Source organism: Asterias amurensis, chromosome 5 (assembly GCF_032118995.1).
Source record: "Asterias amurensis chromosome 5, ASM3211899v1".
Lineage (NCBI taxonomy): Eukaryota > Metazoa > Echinodermata > Asteroidea > Forcipulatida > Asteriidae > Asterias > Asterias amurensis.
The window spans coordinates 21550126-21569019 of record NC_092652.1 but is presented as its reverse complement, the minus strand read 5'-3'; the positions used below and the strand labels follow the sequence as shown (position 1 = coordinate 21569019).

Here is an 18894-nt window from a genome sequence, read left to right as displayed (position 1 = left end):
AGGGGTCCACAGAGATGAAAGGCATGGACACAAACCATTGAGCCAATCTGACTAATCAATGGTCAATATTGCACACACATCATAAAAAATCATTGCATTAGAGCATTCAAATCATGTGCAAACATTCAAATTTTCTTTTTAAAAAGTATTTTTTTTTTAAACCATTTTCGTACCTTGCAGTGGTGCGGAATGAAGAACAGCCATTCTGTATCCAGACGTTGCCTCGCATGCTTCCCTGGCATCCTCCCATGTCTTTCTGTCAGCCTCTTGCTCCCCATAGAATGTGTAGCACCAGTTGTCAAATTTAATGGACCCGCTCGGGCAGTTGCCAGTGGGTACTGGGGTTGGTGCATAGGTGATGGGGTTTACAGAATTGACATTCTTCCTGCAGATGAAGTTCTTATCAATGCCGCAGTTGGCGTCGTTCCATTTACCATCTGAGTGGATAAAGACCCAGAAGAGTATTGAATATATCGATTGAAATTAAGTGATTTGTTTCAATGAAAATTACTAATAACAATTTGATTGATGGAAATTTGCATCTATTAAATCGTTTCAGTACCCGCTTCTATAATATAGGATTCGAACTGCCTCTAGCTGGCGCGCAATCTCGGTGGTGTAGTGGTAAGACAACTGCTCTAGCAATGCAAAGGTCGTGGGTTTGAATCCCACCCGAGTTTCTAGATGGATACTCAACAGGGAGAGGTTGTCTGAAGGGGGAAAAAAAGAAATCTCACCTCCAGCGTACAATTCACCGCACTGTTCCTCCCCATTGAAGTCATTGGGTTCACCAGCAACCCAGTTCTCAAAGTCAATCGGCGTGTTGTCGGACCACCTAATTAAATACAAGAAATGTTAGCATGAACATTTCTGAAATGGTTACAAAAAAACAAGAAATGATTACAAACATTACACATTTATTGGCAAAATGGTTCCATGCCAACACCAAGGACTTTGTACCAAAAGTTAAAACTGGTTTTATTTGCTCATCAAACAGATGAAAAGAAGAGCTTTCCAATAACACCAAAGGAAATGAGACCTTCTCGCTGATGTTTTGATTGTCTTCACTTTTAATGCCTGATTTTGGCGTGGGGCAACATATAATGTCCTATAAAACGACTGATCACACATATCTGGGTGCAATATTTAGTTAAAATTTTGCAATGATTATTAAGAATAAATGACATATCAGTGACATACATTTATTGGCAGGAGTAATACTTACGTGTATTTTCCCTCAATTTCGTACTCTCTGATTCCAATCCAGTGGGATTCTACAGTCAACCCAGCCATCTGATGGCAAATCAAAAATTGATGAAAAATCAGACACTGCAATCGCCATAGTATAAGATTTAGTCTTCGCCCATCGAGCTTGTCCATTTACTTGTCCCTCGATCCTAACATCTAAACTGTTTTAAAGGCAGTGGACACTATTGGTAATTACTCGAAATAATTATTAGCATAAAACCTTTCTTGGTGACGAGTAATGGGGAGAGGTTGATGGTATAAAACATTGCGAGAAACGGCTCCCTCTGAAGTGCCATAGTTTTTGAGACAGAAGTAATTTTCCACGAATTTGATTTCGAAACCTCAGATTTAGAACTTGAGGTCTCAAAATCAACCATCTAAATGCACACAACTTCATGTGACAAGGGCGTTTTTTTCTTTCATTATTATCTCCCAACTTCGATGACTGATTGAGCTCAAATTTTCACAGGTTAGTTATTTTATGCATATGTTGAGATATACAAACTGTGAAGGCTAGTCTTTGACAATTACCAATAGTGTCCACTGCCTTTACGAGGAATGTCAATTTCTACCTTCAGCTCCCCTGATTTTTGTTTTCATCTTAAATACACTCTTCTTGTAGCCCCTTACCAAAAGCGGTTTTAAGCCTTGTTTGGGGCAACCTTGCATGCAACAAAAATTTAAAAACAAACAAATGAATTACCTTGTTGTTGATGAAGTTCTGTTCATCCAAACCGTGAACAGAGGCAAGATTGCCTCCTTTCTGGTTGCACCATCCTTCGGCTTCTTGCCAGCTCTTACGCTCGGCGTTCGCGATGGTTGTACTGAAGTAGAAGCACGAATCACCATTCAGGAACCAGTCTGCTTCAGTCGGACATACTGGAACTAAAAATTAAAACAACAAATTATTATGTTACTCAGGACAGAAATAAATGAAGGCCAAAGAGGGCATGGCCTTGTTGTTGTGGTCTTGACTTTGTTGCTCTGGTCTTGTCTCCCCTTCAAAAGTTTGTCAATACACTTATGGTTTTCCAAAGGCAAATGAAAATTTTCTTGCCCTCTCTTTAAATAAAATTCCAGGCCTGATAACTAAAAACATTTTTCCATTGAGGACACTATGATTTGATTTAAAACTAGAACTTTCAGTTACAGAAATTGTTATTTTAAAACAGCATTTAGATTTGCAGTTACGTTACCAATTATTCACTAATGTGCGTTGGCCACTGTAATATCTGTACTTTACCCAAGTACTGCAAAAATTCCACAGTCATATTACTTGGGTGGGAATATAACCAATGACCTTTGCCATTCTAGAGCAGATGTCTACCCACTAGACCACTCAGTCTGCCCTATAGATAGAAACAGTTCAACTCCGCCTTTGTCCTATTTAACAGGACTCAGGAAAGCATACAATGCTTCAACAAACCTTGGTGTAACATTTCCCAGATGCAAATTGAGCATTTTTATAACATTTAAATTTTATTTAGTTCCTCTCAAATCATTTTTAGCATGTATTGCCATATTTTCTATGATGAACTTGTTTTCACACACAATTTTTTTTTAACATAAATACAGAGAGTAGCCAAAAAGTTGTTTTGTAACTTGTTGATGAATACCTCTAATGCTTGTAAAAATTTAAATGCTACTTCCCAAAAAGCATGCCTCCAGGATGTATAATATTATTACCAATTTCACAGTTTTTCAAGCACTAATTTATTTGGGCATATATCCTCAGAACTGAGCAAATAAGTTATGAAATAATACCAGTAGATAAAGGCCAGCCAAGGTCAAACATAATTGGACAGAATTACTTGTGGTCAGGAATTATTTTTTTCTCCAGAAGACGATCAGAGCATACTGATCGAAACGTTGAGTTGAAACCAACGGTTCTTTTCAGAACCACCCCAACTCATTAGAGATAGTCATTACATGGTGTTACCGCAAACCTTTCTATATAATGATTTTTTTGTTCATACAACTCCTTGAAGTGTCTGCTCCTATGAGCTCGAAAAGCAAATATTCCAGGCAAATTCTGAGTGAGACCTCCTCAACATCAACAATGAAATCAATGCTTGAATTTTAGTGATAAAATCCACAGGACTTACATGTATAGCTTATAGTGCACTGGACCGTTATTTGTTTTACGAGACCAGAATCAAAATGAGGAAAAACTTCCTGACAAAGTTTAAAATGCAGTGAGGAAGAGAAGATTTTTCTCAAAAAAATGGTAAATGGCCGACCTTTCGTCCCTAGCAAAGTCTTTCTCAAAGGCTAAAATGTTGACCTTCCAGAAAGACTCTGCTAGGATCGAAAACATTAGGCCATTAATTAATGTTTGTATTTATACCACAGATCCCTTTGGTTGGTAAGCAGTTTGCAACAGTTAATTCTTTTTTTCTCAAAATTAATAACAATTGACATTGTGATAATTGAGTATACTTAAAAGAAGTGAAAGTTATTAGCCTCAAAGTAAAAGTTAAGTTTGTTTCTGTTCAAAATATTACACAGTGAGGTATCGTCATTCAGTTAACTTGTCCAGTCATGTGTTTACTGGCCCAACACTAAAATCCTGCAATCCAGTGTGAAACTTAAGTCCTACAAATAAATTAACTGATTCCTGTATCTATGCACAAATCTCCTCCCCACCCATCTCAACTTTCACAAAAAAAAAAACAATAAATTAAAAATGACAAGCTCAGGAACTATTTGTTTGGCCAAAGTGTGAGCTGTTCCCAGGACTCCCTCATCAGCAGCCAGTCTCGCTGCTGAACTCGAGTTTTAGACATTAGCTGCAACTGTCCAGAGGTTTCCCCCCCGGATTTTGATTTGATTTCCTTTCGTCTATTTGTTGTCCCCCTATCGTTCACTGATTCATCCTTCCCAGTAATTTAAAGAGTTTGATTACCTTCATATGGACTGACTAGATTTACTTGGCAACAAGTTTCAGTATTTGTGCCAAATAGTGGCGTAGCAACAATTATGGGATCCTAAATCCATGTCAGCCGAACCCCCCCCCCCTTTAATTGAAATAGAAGCTGAAAAATGTTTGATGCTTGGCAATGTTTAAAAGTTTAGTTTTTAAATTTATAAGGTAAGTTTGAAGAATCCGCCAATGATTGCAAATGTAAGTGTCATTTAATCAAAATTAATTATTGCCATCGTTACTTTGAGAAACAATTTCGAATAGAGCCATGCACTTTGTGCATTGTTCGTAACGCAAAAGTTTTTGTAGATTTTTCGTCTTGAAACAGCATCATCAGTCTTCCTTAAAAATGACCCACACAACCAGGGCTCGCATCCTTAAAAATAACGTAAAAACCTTCTTTTTTTTTTACAAAGTTGCATAAACATTCATAAACTTACATTCTGGCACAGCTGTTGTAAACGGTATATCCCCTGTAAGGAAACAGAAAAAAATATGGACTCATTATTTAATTGATAATTTGTTATCCTGATGGATTTATTTCTGATCATGGTACCACAGTGCTCGATTTCACAAAACGCTAAAATTGAATTTGAGTTATATACATGTATCGATCTTGATAAAAAGTAAGATGCTGTAAATCATTGTGGTGGTATTAACCAAGCCAAGGGCATCTTAAAAAGTGAGTGTTAAAAAGTGAATGATTTCGAGCACGTCCTTTTGGTCAAAACTACTTATAGCTAGAGATTTTGTCTTCTGCCAACAAAACGCAGCAATAGTGTTACACAAGATTTTACAAGGGACCTGGGACACTACAAAAATTGTTGTCTTTTCACATGAGGTACATTTTGTAAAATTTTACAACCTTGCTACATTTTAACAAGGGAACCTTGCTAAATTGCTCTCGTGTGAAAGGGGCTTAAGACTGTAGTAGGCCCTAGGCATGAGTATATAGAAAAGACAAGGAAGAATAATCCAAATATAGATGAGAGGAACCCGAATATGGGATATCCAGATAATTAGGCAGGGACTAAAATTGCTGTAAAAATTTGTTTGATTATTGACTTTATTATTGAATAAGACAGAATGGGGGATTAAAATTAAATCAAAATGCTACACCATTGAGACGGGAATCAAAACATGAGTCCTCCTTAAAGACAATGAACACTATTGGTAATTGTCAAAGACTAGTCTTCACAGTTGGTGTATCTCAACATATGCATAAAATAACAAACCTGTGAAAATTTGAGCTCAATCGGTCGTCGAATTTGCGAGATAATAATGAATGAAAAAAACACCCTTGTCACACGAAGGTGTGTGCTTTGTTATGCTTGATTTCCAGACCTCAAATTCTAAACTTGAGGTCTCAAAATCAAATTCGTGGAAAATTACTTCTTTCTCGAAAACTACGTCACTTTAGAGGGAGCTGTTTCTCACAATGTTTTATACCATCAACCTCTCCCCGTTACTCGTAGTCAAGAAAGGTTTGGTGATGATAATTATTTTGAGTAATTACCAATAGTGTCCACTGCCTTTAAACAATAAACTTGACTAACAAAAAATACCAACATGTAGAAATTTGTCTTGACGATCCAGGGGAAAAAGAAACTTTCACTGGGAACCTTTCAAATATCTTCAATGTTGTCTTTGTATACGCTTTGAAGTCAGGACTTACAGTTCCTCCAGCCTGTATTTGGGTTTCTGGAGAAAAAGTCGTCTGGGCCCGAACTGTTAAAGGCATCAGGAAGAGTCCGAACACCAGCAAAATGTGCGGGATCATTTTGCACAAAATTTTCTGGCAGTGGCTGCAATAGCTTGTTCGCAATTTTCCACACATTTTTAGAATTTTTTTTCTCCAGAGGTGGTTGATCAAGGTATGTTGAGTGTCTCAACAGAAAGAGCAGCTTCCATCTGATGCACTTCTGTGATCGTTATGCGAGATGACACAATTATATTTTGTTGATGCGCTGACAAAAATGCTCCTAAGCTGCAAACTGCTATCTTGTGTGCAGCAAAGTAGGCCTATAGATTACACGAAATCTTGTGCTAAAGTTGTCAATCTCTAGAAGCAATCTTTTTTTGGATGCGTTGACAAAACAGTTTCCAAGCCACAAACTGCTCTCTTGTGTGCAGCAAAGTAAAGATCAAGCAAATCTCATGCACATTTCCTAGATGGATTCTTCCTTCGAATAACTCCCATTGCAAGGTGATAATTTCTCTCTTTTTTTCTTAGAAAATTTCCCTTCTGTGATCACAAAAAATAGCTCTCCCTCTAGATGCATTTCAACATTTATCTTCCTTGAACTATCAAAAATGTACAATTCACACATCTGCAAAATTCCAAAAGGAGTCTTTCTTTGATTTCAGTTTCCAATCTTGTGATTGCTTTCCATCACATTGAGGTTGTCAAACTTTCCACATCCAGATTCCTATAAATAACATTTCCTGACAGGTAGCATCCAATCACTGTTGGGGGTTCCACAGTGCTCTATTCTTGGCCCGCCACAGCTGAAAGTTGCACAACGCTGTCTATGAATAGGCAGAGAGGCCGTACAGCACCAAATAAACATTGCAAGTGACAAACCGCAAGCTAGTAATTCTCTCCATCTTTTAAGAAGTTCCAGATTCAAAACCACAACAAATTCAGCATTCAGCATTTGATCTATTGACCTAATCTTTAAAATCTTAAAGAGTTAAAATTGGGAACATCTGCCGATCTTCTGTCGTTGGTGTAAATCCATGTCCCAGTTCTGATCGTAGCTCTCTCTTTCTGTAAAACTGATGATATTTTCATCTGACATCCTGCTTTTCCTTGAGGCTTTGTGGTTGGACGGATTCGGCGCTGTGAGTGTACGTCCTGTGAGTTTAACGAAGTACTTCCGCTGTGACGACATGGCGGGAAAGGTTGACTCGTCAACTTTGCCATCTGTTCCGACTGCTCACGTAATCCATCAATGACTTGTAAATCATTCCTCATAAAATGAAAAGCTAAAAGGCATAGCGGCATTAGACAAGCTCCAACTTGGGAATTGATGAGCCCCAAATTGTGATCGCAGTGTAAAGAGATTAACAAAAGAGTCAACTTTATCAAGGAGCTTTATGTCATTGAGCTCTCCAACATATAAATTTACTAATCAGCAAATGTTCTTGCAACTTTTTGCTCAGAGAAAAGAAGTTTTTGTTCTTTAAAAAGATAATAACAATGTAATTTTATAACATCACCATGTTGATGCTCATGGTGTAACACTATTTATCCAATCATTTTTGGCAATTTATTTCATTCATTTTAGTTCCCTGGGGAGTATTTGGCGTTCTTGACCATAGTTAACGAACACCTACCTATAGCGCAGTGTAACCCTTCCCCAAAATGACTTTTGAATTACTACTTACCGTAAGGCCTCACGCAGATATAGGGCCTAAGAGCAGTGCAATCTAAATCATTCCACAGTGCATTGTCTTTCAGGACGACACAGTCTTCACCATTACCAAAATTATTGGGCTCGCTGACGTCCCAGAGAGATCTACAAATAAATAAAGGAATTCAAAAATATTTGTTATAAACCATCAGCATCTAGTGTCTGTGATTTTGATTTCTTCTCCTTTTTTTATTTCTGTTGTCTGTAGTTTTTGCCAAATTATTGTTGTCAGCTCAAGCCAATTTGAATACACAGGCGCTTTGTATACATATTATTCTTGTTGTTTTATAAAATACTTTTGAATTTGTTGGGAAAAATCAATAAATCACAACAGATTAAGCTTGGGCGATACCACGATATTATCGAATATCGCGATACTAAATTGGAAACGAATTCGATATCGGATCGATTTGGCTTTAATCGAAAAATCGATATATCGCGATATATCGCGATATCGATTAAGTATTGCAATATCGCGATGTATTTCCTAGCTGAGACATCTTGCACTCCATAGGTTTGGAGTAAAACCAGAAGAATAGGTCATTAGAACACCTCTCTTATGCTTTGACTGTCTCTTCTACAACTTTCACTGGGAGTTTGAAGACTGATGATGTCAAATTTAATTAATCGCGATTATATCGAATATCGCGATATATTGTCGGCGATATATCGTGATTAAAATAAATCGATTTCACCCAAGCTTACAAAAGATATTTCAACTAATGAATCTTTACCAAAAAATGGTAAATTTGGTCACAGTTTGTTTGCACACAACTGATTGTTTTGTTAACATTCAGCCTGCCATGCCAACTGGCGCACTTTGTTTACCAACAATGGAAAGGTCTATTAACCTAATTCACCTGACGTCATCATCAGAATAATCTTGGACGCGCCATTTTGGTGGTCGATGTCACTGTGCGTTATTCAGTGAAGTACGCCATTTAAGGCGATGCAGCGTTTACATGTAAACCTATTGACCACCAAAATGGTGAGCATAGCACAGTCGCAGGTGACGTCCGTGCAAGGGGTCAACAGGGGTAATTCTTACGTGAGACTTTGGTCCAGTGAAGAGCCATCAGTCCAAGAGAAGCGACCTTCGTTACTCAGATCATGGAGACCAATGTAATGTTCACCTCCAGCCTCGCCCACCTTGGTGGCAAGCCATGACTAGTGTAAAAATACAACGAGAATGTACAGTTATAAATATAATAATAATGTTGAACATTTCTAGTGCGCCAGGGGTGGATTTCACAAACGTAGTCCTAACTTTGGACTAGTCCTAGGCAATGCTAAGAGATAGGACTGGTCCTAAAGTTAGGACCAGTAACTCATCCTAACTTAGGACTGGTCCTATCTCTTAGCATTGCCTAGGACTAGTCCTAAGTTAGGACTACCTTTGTGAAATCCACCCCTGGTCTGTCAATGATGGCACTCCTGGCACAAGAAAACCAGTAAGGGCAAATGGCAAAAACAGGAAGTTTCATTTGTAGCAACACTAAAGGCTCTCATTTAGTAATTTTAACTTATCTAAGTTGTTATTCTTGACAAAGAAACATTTTTCCCATAACAAAATAATGATTTATTTCTACAAACTATTTTGAACCCTTCTCTTCAAGCCCATGTTCTTTCTCATACGGGGGACAAATATCCCCACTGGGCTGCTGGGTCAAATCTTCTTAATAACCTGACCAACTGAAAGAAAGGTCTTACGTTTAATTCTGAGCTGGTGATTTTAGCGAGGTCTCCTTGAGTGCTCTGGCAGGTCAGCCTTGCGTCGTTCCAAGTCTTCTGGTCAGGCATGAGCTTATAACACAGTCCCTTGTACAGGGTCCAGCCATCAGGGCATAACACTAAATGCAGAAAGAGGTTAACAAAAAATCCACCATGCAGGCATTTAAAAAGTATATATATTAAGGTTTCAATTGATACAAAATTTATTAATGACAACAATTTTATGTAATGACTGGGTAAATTAGCCAAGGTTTGAGAGTGCCAAAAGATACAACACATTACTCTTCATTTAAAGTTTACACGTCATCCAACTTAGTCCAAAGTAGTTAAAAGCATGGTCTTGTTTAATCTGAGGTAAACAACAACTATCTTTGTTTTTTTAATACCAAGAGGACAAAAAAAACAGATTGAGTTCAAATAAAAGCCTAAAACTCCTCATCCCTTCCACAAAGGTTATAAAGGTGCATGCTGGATGATGACGCATTGACAAAGAAGTCAACCAAGTAGTTTCATTAGCTCTGATGTTCTTTAGATGCCTACCTACAGGTCTCTGGCAAACAAAGGGTTTGTTGTAAGTACAGTAACCATCGTTCCATCGTCCGTTATCTTTCAAGACGGTGCAGTCCTCTCCATCGTCACCATAGTTATCAGGTTGTCCATTATCCCAAAGAGTTCTGCAAAGAAAAGTCAAACCAAGTGCTTTACAATGTTGCTGAGAAAAATATTTTTATTATTTATTCGACCTCAACAATACAAGAACAACAAGTACAAAACAAGGCATAAAAAGAACAAAGAAACCCAAACCGAAACGTCAGAGCGAACAAAATATATACAAAAATATCAAAGGTCATCGTCTTTTATACCAAGTGCGCTATATTTATTAGACTAGCAAGCATCTTTGTTACTACAAAAATACATGAAATGTCCCAATACATAAACCTCTGTAAGGTATTTTTCCATTATCCCAAAAAGATCTTCAAAGTTGCGATAGTGCCATGTGTAAATCTCGTTTGAGTAGTGTTAGTTCCAAAAAGAATCGGTGGTTGACAACTCAACATTTCGATCAGTGTTATGTACTCTGACATTTCTGTGGACATTCCTGAAAAATGGTTTGCAAATTCATTTTCTTAATCTCGATGCAAATTTCCATCTATTAAGCCTGGGTATTCCCTTATTCCCTTATTCTGAACAAAAAAACTCTCACTGTTCAGGAAGGTTCACAGAATAATCTGCCCGTCACCCGAAATACAAAACTACTTGACACAATGGGATCTATCTTTTTCTCCCTCTGGTGAATGACTTTTTTCCCCATTCCCTTCACAAAATATTGAAGGCTCAAAGATCTCTTGATATATAAATCAAATAATACATGAATTTAACCTAAACCAAAACTCTGGCAACAAGAAGACTGTAAACTTTTGCGAGATCTGAACTGAGTGTGTGCCGTCTAACCACACAAATCTGGCCATTACCAGAACTACAAAAACTACTTGACACAATCTGATCTTTCTTTTTCTCCCTCTTATGGATGTCTTTTTTCCCATTCCCTTAACACAAGTCTGAAGGCTCAAAGATCTCTTGATATATAAATCAAGTAATACATGCATTTAACCTAAACCAAAACCCGGGCAACAAGAAGACTGTAAACTTTTGCGAGATCTGAACTGAGTGGTGTGCCGTCTAACCACACTCATCTCGCCATTACCAGAACTACAAAAACTACTTGACACAATCTGATCTTTCCGTTTCTCTCTCTCATGAATGTCTTTTTTCCCACTCTATTCACACAAGTTTGAAAGGCTCAAAGAGCTCTTGATAAATAAATCAAGTAAAACATGAATTTAACCTAAACCAAAACCCGGGCAACAAGAGGACTTTAAACTTACGCGAGATCTGAACTGAGTGGCGTGCCGTCTACCCACACAAACTGTCCCTCGTCGGATAGATCATGAAGCCCAATCCAATGGTTATTCCCAGAGGCAGAAACGTATCGTGTAAGCCATGTCTGGATGGAGATTCAACAAATAAAACACAACATTACAACTAAAACTTTGATATTGCTTAAAAAATTATGTCTCCATCCCAGGTCAAAATTCCAGTTGAACCTAGTTAACTGGGGTCAACTGGTTCAACTGGTTAGTGACCAAACTCGTCCATTTTCCATATTAACCAACTGGTTTGGACTAGGTTTACCTGTGTTCAACTAGGTAGAAATTATAAACCAGTTGGTCTCTGTCCATTTTCCATATTAAACCAACTAGTTTTAACTGTGTTTAACTAGTTTATCAACTGGTTTTAACTCGTTCCAGTTAAACACAGTTTAACTAGGTTCAACTGGAATTTCGACCTGGCATCTTTAAAGACAGTGGACACTATTGGTACATGTAATTGTAAGACCAGTCTTCTCACTTGGTGTATCTCAACGTAGGCATAAAAATTACAAACCTGTGAAAACTTGAGCTCAATCGGTTATCAAAGTTGCGAGATAATAATGAAAGAAGAAAACACCCTTGTCACACGAAGTGGTGTGCTTTCAGATGCTTGTTTACGAGACCTCAAAGTCTAAATCAAATTCGTGGAAAATTACTTCTTTCTCGAAAAATACTCCACTTCAGAGGGAGCCATTTTTTTACAATGTTTTATACTACCAACCTCTCCCTATTACTCGTTACCAAGTGAGGTTTTATGCTAATAAATATTTTGAGTAATTACCAAACATGTCCATTGCCTTCAAAACTTAACAACAATTCAAACAACTTAAATAATTTCTTAAAACAAAAAATCAAGAAAATAACTCAGAATTTTGTATAAATATATTAAATTAAATATCAAGTAAATATTTGAAATAAATAAATTGCATCTCCTCTTGGTGATCCCCTGGCTGCCACTTCCCAGGTTGTAATGTAAAATTTGGTAAAATCCCTGGCTATCACAGCAGCTAATGGTTGCATGGCTTCTGACTGGCACCCCCGACCAAAGATATTGACAAAAATGGGGAGACCAAAAATAAAGCTCAGTTGGAAGAGCGTGGGCAGATTTAAACTTCTTGATCTTACGTTCATATCCAAGCTAGTGATGATGGCCAGGTCGGCCTGATCGGCCACACAGGTTGCCCTCGCATCATTGTAGCTCAGTATCTGAGGCTGAATCAAGAAGCACATGTCATCATAGATCCTCCATCCATCTGCACAACCCATAACTGTCGCGAAAAAAAAAAAAAAATTCAAATTAAAAACAGGAAACTATGATTTAATTGATTGGTTATTTCAGGAAATAGAAGCTTCACAGCCATAAGGAGGCTGAATTGGGTTTTATTTTTACATCATTGATGATTAACCAAGGTTAAAAATATAAATATTAAAAACATACAAAAAATAGACAAGTTAACTCATTAACACAGCTTTTTTTCACTCCATTTCTTTTCGTTTCATTTATTTATTCTGGTTTAGAAGTCCTGAACTCTTAGAAAAGCGAGGTTAATCACTGGACTAGCCAAGAGCCCAATGAGGAGAAGACGATGAAGGAAGTTACAGTTTCACATGAGGGAGGAAAACCCCAGATATTTATTCCAGCGAACACCCACGCAGTCAGGTAGGGACTGAAAACCCAACCCATTCCCCGGCATGATTCGAACTAGGGTCCTAGAGGTAGTAAGGCGAGGAAAATACCACAATGCCAACCCAAACAAATTGAACAAGTGTTCCATGTATAAATTCTTGACTTTATCATGAAGTAACGAACACTTAAAGGCAGTGGACACTATTGGTAATTACTCAAAATAATTATCAGTATAAAACCTCACTTGGTAACGAGTAATGGGGAGAGGTTGATAGTATAAAACATTGTGAGAAACGGCTCCCTCTGAAGTGACGTAGTTTTCGAGAAAAAAAACTGTGCGAATTTGGTTTCGAGACCTCAGATTTAGAATTTGAGGTCATGATATCAAGCATCTGAAAGCACACAACTTCGTGTGACAAGGGTGTTTTTTTCTTTCATAGTTATCTCGCAACTCAGACGACCGATCGAGCTCAAATTTTCACAGGTTTGTTATTTTATGTGGAGATACTGTACACCAAGTGAGAAGACTGGTATTAAACAATTACCAATAGTGTCCAATGTCTTTAAAACTATATAATTATTGTATAGGATATAGAGCAGTGCAATTGGAGCTCAACTGACTATGAGAGCAGAATTTTGAACAAGCGCCATGAGCGTCTGTATTGGCGGTTATCGTCGCTATATGGGACTATGATTATTATTTTTATTATCTAGGTTTGCCTCACCTCTGGGGATTTTGCAGACCCATCCTTGCAATTGGTTACAACTTCGATCATTCCATTTCCGGTTGTCAAAGTACATCTCTGTACAGTCCTCACCAGTATTATAGTCGTTGGGTTCACCGTCGTTCCAGTTGGTGTACGAGACTACAGATCCATCAGTCCACTCAAAACCTAACAGGGGAACATTGATTTAAATTACTAATAAAAACTTTTCATGTTTATTATTAAAAACAATATTTGGTGTGTTAGTTCATCTTGTGCAATTTTTACATTTTTATGAATAAAAACTCAAATCGGTTCTGAAACAAAAAAATCCTAAAAAGGAAATTATTTAATTAATTATGCCTTTGTCCAGATAGGATTAGGATCCAAAGGGATGAAAAGACAAGGAAAACTTCCACTAAAGGTTCTTGCACACAAACAAAAGAAAACTTTCATGTTAAAACAAAACAAATCTTTGGTACATGTAGTATATTTTCTGCAATTTTTACATTTTTATGAATAAAGTAATTCATATCAGGTTCTGAAACCAAAGAAACATACACAAATTATTTAATTAATTAAACCTTTGACCAGATAGGATTTTGAACTACATTTTGTTAAGTCCATGAGGGTGAAAGACAAGGAAAACTTCCACTAAAGGTTCTTGCGCAAAAACAAAAGAAAACTTTCATGTTTAAAAAAAAAAAAATCTTTGGTACATGTTTGTATATTTTCTGCAATCAATTCTATTGAATTTAAAACGGGTTCTTAAACCAAAGAAACATACTAAAGGTAATTATTTAATTAATTAAACCTTTGTCCAGGATTTTGAACTTAAGTCCATTAGGGTGAAAGACAAGGAAAACTTCCACTAAAGGTTCTTGCACACAAACAAAAGAAAACTTTCATGTTAAAAAAAAAATCTTTGGTACATGTTTGTATATTTTCTGCAATTTTTACATTTTTATGAATAAAGCAATTCAGTTCAATTCAAAACGATTCTGAAACCAAAGAAACTTACAAAGGTAATTATTTGATTAATAAAATTTTGTCCAGATTTTGAGCTAAAGTCCATGAGGGTGAAAGACATGGCAAACTTCCAGAAAAGGTTTTTACGCACAAACAAAACAGGGAAAACAAACTGTAAATACTGTACATTTCTTACCTCCTTCATTTTGTGAATCATGAAGTCCAATCCAAAATGGCTCATTGTTACTGGATTAACAAAACAAAATTTAAAGGAACATTAATACAGAATTAATAAGAAAAAAAATATGTGAAGATTTACACAAAACTTACACGGTCTGATGATGAGAATTCTAGCAAAAACATCCATTGAAATAATTCTCACTGAAATGTCATATTTGACGAAAAATAAATAACAGTACATGTACATGTAGTTTCCAGTTTGAAATTATCCCTGGTGTTTTTTATATTCATTTTGTTTTAATCGCTGTCAAGCAAAATGTCTAATCAATTTTTCACTATTTTCTTGTGACCCAGATGGCCGATCAATCTCAAACTTCTACAGGTTTGTCAGTTTATGGTGGATCACAAAAGTGTTTACACTCCCAACAACTGTTTTGCTGGCAAAATTTGTTATTTAACAACAGATGTAAAGTGCCTATCCTATGGTAGTTTAACAAAGGGAGGTGGATCTAGATTGCCAAAAGCAAGGGGTGTAGAGAGGCTTGCTAGATATCAAAGAGCTTTTGTGAACTACAAAAGCAGATAACAATTACAAAACAGAAATTTTTGTATATTTGAAGAAATTAACAGGAATCACATACCAGCTGGGTTTTTTTCACTGGGCAGACAAAAAGTTTGAATTCAGATTAAATGTCAAGATTCTCATCCTTGTTTGCATTTATGACACTAAAAAGGAGATGAATGACACTTTTTCAAGACATTTGTCATCTTTGATCAACTTACACGACGTCAGCCTGGACTTTAAGGTATGTTTCTTCCTCGGGGGTATGAAAGCTTGCTAGATTTGCTCCGAGACTGACACACTGGGCTTCAGCGTCCCAAAATGATTTCTTATTTGCAGGTTGGAAGGGCTAAGGAAGAAGAAGAAGAACATTTACAACATCTCTTATTGTTAAGAAGTGAAAAGGAGTGATCTAAACATGGAAGTCATATAAACAGGTCATATAAACAAGCTAACATTATGGTTTTCCACACCTAGTAAGACACCTAGTAAGCCAACTTAGTAATAAAAACAACAATTAATAATACAGACCCTCTCCTGGGCCCAATTTCATGAATCTGTTAAGAGCAGAACAAAATTGCTTCACAAGTTTCTTTGCTAAGCAATTACAGAGGGCACCATCACAACAATGTGAACTCAACGTAACTTTGGCTGGTAAACCTGTTTCTGTTAAGCAATACTTTTCTGTGCTTAGCAAATATGTGATTACAGGCTTGATGAAATTTGACCTTGGACAGATCTACACCATCTTGTTCATCAACCTTTCTTTCATTGAACTTAGCCTTTGGTATACTGTCATATTTGAAAAAAAAAAATTGTTTACCTCGAAGCATAAACATGTTAAGATGTTAAAATTGCATCCGGGATAAAGAATATTAATTTTGTTTTTTTTTACCCTAACACCGATGTGTGTTAGCACTGTATACTCAGTACTTTCCCGAGTCTTGTGAAAAACTATCACAGGCATATTTACTCGAGTGGGGTTCGAACCCACGACCCTTGCGTGTGATATTTTTATCACAGGACTCGGAAAAGTACTGAGTGCTAACACACATCGGTGAATGGGTTAAAAAAAAAATTACAAATTAATACATGTACCTTGAAGCAGTTATCTCCCCACCCAATCCAGCCGACTGGACATCCGATGTTGGTAGGTAATGTCGGAGAGGGTTCAGTAACGACCGGAGCTGGCGTGTAACCGGTTCGTTGCGACTCACAGACATAGTTGTTGGTCATGTCACAGTTGGCGACGCTCCAGAGACCGCTGCTGACTCCAGACGACGAGGCTACACAGCTACCTCTAGAGTCGTCTGAAGAATTCAAGATTGATAATAATGATCAAAATAATAACAGCATTAAAGGGAACATTCAAGATTGATAATAATGATCAAAATAATAACAGCATTAAAGGGAACATTGCCTTGGATCGGGCGAGTTGGTCTATGAAAAGAGTTTGTAACTGCTTGTTATGAAATGCATATAGTTTGAAAAGATGTTTTAAAAATATAATATAATGTTTCACACAAAGAAAACCAAAAGAAAATGCAGTTTTCCTTATATGTTGTGAACGAACACATAAACAGCACGCCCATTTTGTGGAGTCAAACATACTTCTTGCGAATGCGAAGCAAATTTTGGCGTCACATGGCTGTTTTTCCAGGTGAATGTTTCGCATGAGTTGAATACAGTTCAACAAATTTGTCAATGCAAACTTGTGACATAAAAATTTGTATTGCATTCACATTCGCAGGAAGTATAAACCAGGCTTCACATACTAAACTGAACACTGCAATTAATATTTAAAACCAGGAATGTGAGTAACCATCCATGAAAAAAGAGAGCAAAAGATAAAGCCGGGTAAGAAAAGAAAAGCGAAAAAAATATCCCTATACTTTTGTACCCTAAAGTGAGGAGAAAAAAAGGAGGAAAATAAAAACCCAAACAAAGGAAATCAGCTGAAAAAGAGGAAGTCTCACATGCCTGTATTACAATCTTACCGGGTTGTCCCCTTCCCCAGTTGGTGTAAGTAATGGGAGCATTGTTAACCCACTCGTAGGAGCCTTTCTGTGCTTTTTCACTCATCCCGATCCAGAACATCTGACCGTTCTGAACACCGAGTCGGCTAGCTAGGAAAGACTGCTCAAATCTACCCGAAAGGAAAACAAAATCAAGAAAACAAATTGAGATTAAAGGCACTGGACACTATTGGTAGTTACTCAAAATAATTGTTAGCATAAAAACTTACTTGGTAACAAGTAATGGGGAGAGGTTGATAGTATAAAACATTGTGAGAAACTGAAATAACAAATTTTTTGAGGAATAAGTAAATTTCCTCTAAATTATTTTAATTTGATTTTGAGACATCGGAATTTGATTTTGAGGTCCCAAAATCAAACATCTGAAAGCACACAACTTTGTGTGACAAGGGTGTTTTTTTTCTTCAATTATTCAAATTTCCACAGGTTTGTTATTACGTGCATATGTTGAGATACACCAAGTGAGAAGACTGGTCTTTGACAATTACAAATAGTGTCCAGTGTCTTTAAGTCAGTACAAGAATAACCCCACTGTGATAAACTTTTAAAAAATTCCAGTCTCTTGTTCTTCAGTAGGATTTGAAGTTTGCATTTTTGAGATTCAATTCTACAATCAGTAAAATTTGTTATAAGACTTAAGGAGTGTGCATTAAATATCTCTTTCCATGACTTGTGGCGGTTCTGAAAAGCATTAGGGCTGTAAAAGCACGATGATTCGACCAGTAAGCTAAGGGTCCAATTTCATGCTGTGCAATTGCTTATAACCAACTCTAAATAATGCATTTATCCACTTGCTTTTCGTTAGTTTGCAAATTTATTGTTTTATGTGCCCTTAATTACATCCACTGTATACTTTGATTATCTAAGTATCTTGTAATGTGTGCTTTTTTTTTTTGCTTTTTTCTTTTTTCAGCGCTTTGAAAGAAGATGCTTAATTACTAGTTTTGAACAATATCTTATCGAAGATACCAGTGAGGAGAAGATGTTTAAAAAAATCTAAGTTTTCAGCCCCGGTCTAGAGCGGAATTCGGACAGGGGTCCACAGAGATCGAAAGTTAACCATCAAGTTAACCTGAATATACATGTATTACCTATCTCTGACGGCTATAAGATGTGCTCCTACTGCTGCGCAGTCATTGTTGGCCTGGTCCCAAGACACTTCTGAAGCATCTTCAAATTTATAACAGGATGACTCAAAGGCGACCCAACCCTACAATATACAAACACACAATCAAATCAGCACTTCCTGGATGAAGCTATGAGGCTATTGTCAAAACATTCTTCTAAAACATATGACAATTTGAATTATTTTACATTGTCATGACCATTGAAAAGGGTCGCATGCAAATTTACCCTTTATAAAACGGAGCCTTATAAACACTTAAAAGGAATTGAAAATTTAACTTGAAAGAATTTTTCTACATAATTACGCCTACAAAAAAAATTGAATTGGAATAAAAAAGTAGTAATACATGTAACTCAGTCTTCCGTGAACTTTGAAAACCTTGCAGTGTTTCTGGTCTTCTCTTTCATTTTTTTAATATACAAATAATCCTTTCCCACTCCC

At 36.8% G+C, this 18894-nt stretch overlaps 1 protein-coding gene across 1 annotated transcript in view; it reads right to left on the bottom strand.

Moving 5' to 3' along the window:
* The window catches only part of LOC139937483 (lymphocyte antigen 75-like), a 53488-nt gene that overhangs the window by 9962 nt on the left and 24632 nt on the right, over window positions 1–18894 (bottom strand). The window contains exons 25-41 of the mRNA XM_071932635.1: window positions 18419–18537; window positions 17289–17437; window positions 16390–16601; window positions 15513–15640; window positions 14746–14795; window positions 13602–13769; window positions 12375–12517; window positions 11205–11323; window positions 9859–9992; window positions 9298–9437; window positions 8636–8754; window positions 7562–7692; window positions 4612–4644; window positions 1952–2133; window positions 1226–1293; window positions 738–835; window positions 174–437 (exon numbers count right to left, since the gene is read on the bottom strand). Of these exons, the coding sequence (XP_071788736.1) occupies window positions 174–437; window positions 738–835; window positions 1226–1293; window positions 1952–2133; window positions 4612–4644; window positions 7562–7692; window positions 8636–8754; window positions 9298–9437; window positions 9859–9992; window positions 11205–11323; window positions 12375–12517; window positions 13602–13769; window positions 14746–14795; window positions 15513–15640; window positions 16390–16601; window positions 17289–17437; window positions 18419–18537 (2257 nt within the window). The remainder of the gene's footprint in view (window positions 1–173; window positions 438–737; window positions 836–1225; window positions 1294–1951; window positions 2134–4611; window positions 4645–7561; window positions 7693–8635; window positions 8755–9297; window positions 9438–9858; window positions 9993–11204; window positions 11324–12374; window positions 12518–13601; window positions 13770–14745; window positions 14796–15512; window positions 15641–16389; window positions 16602–17288; window positions 17438–18418; window positions 18538–18894) is intronic.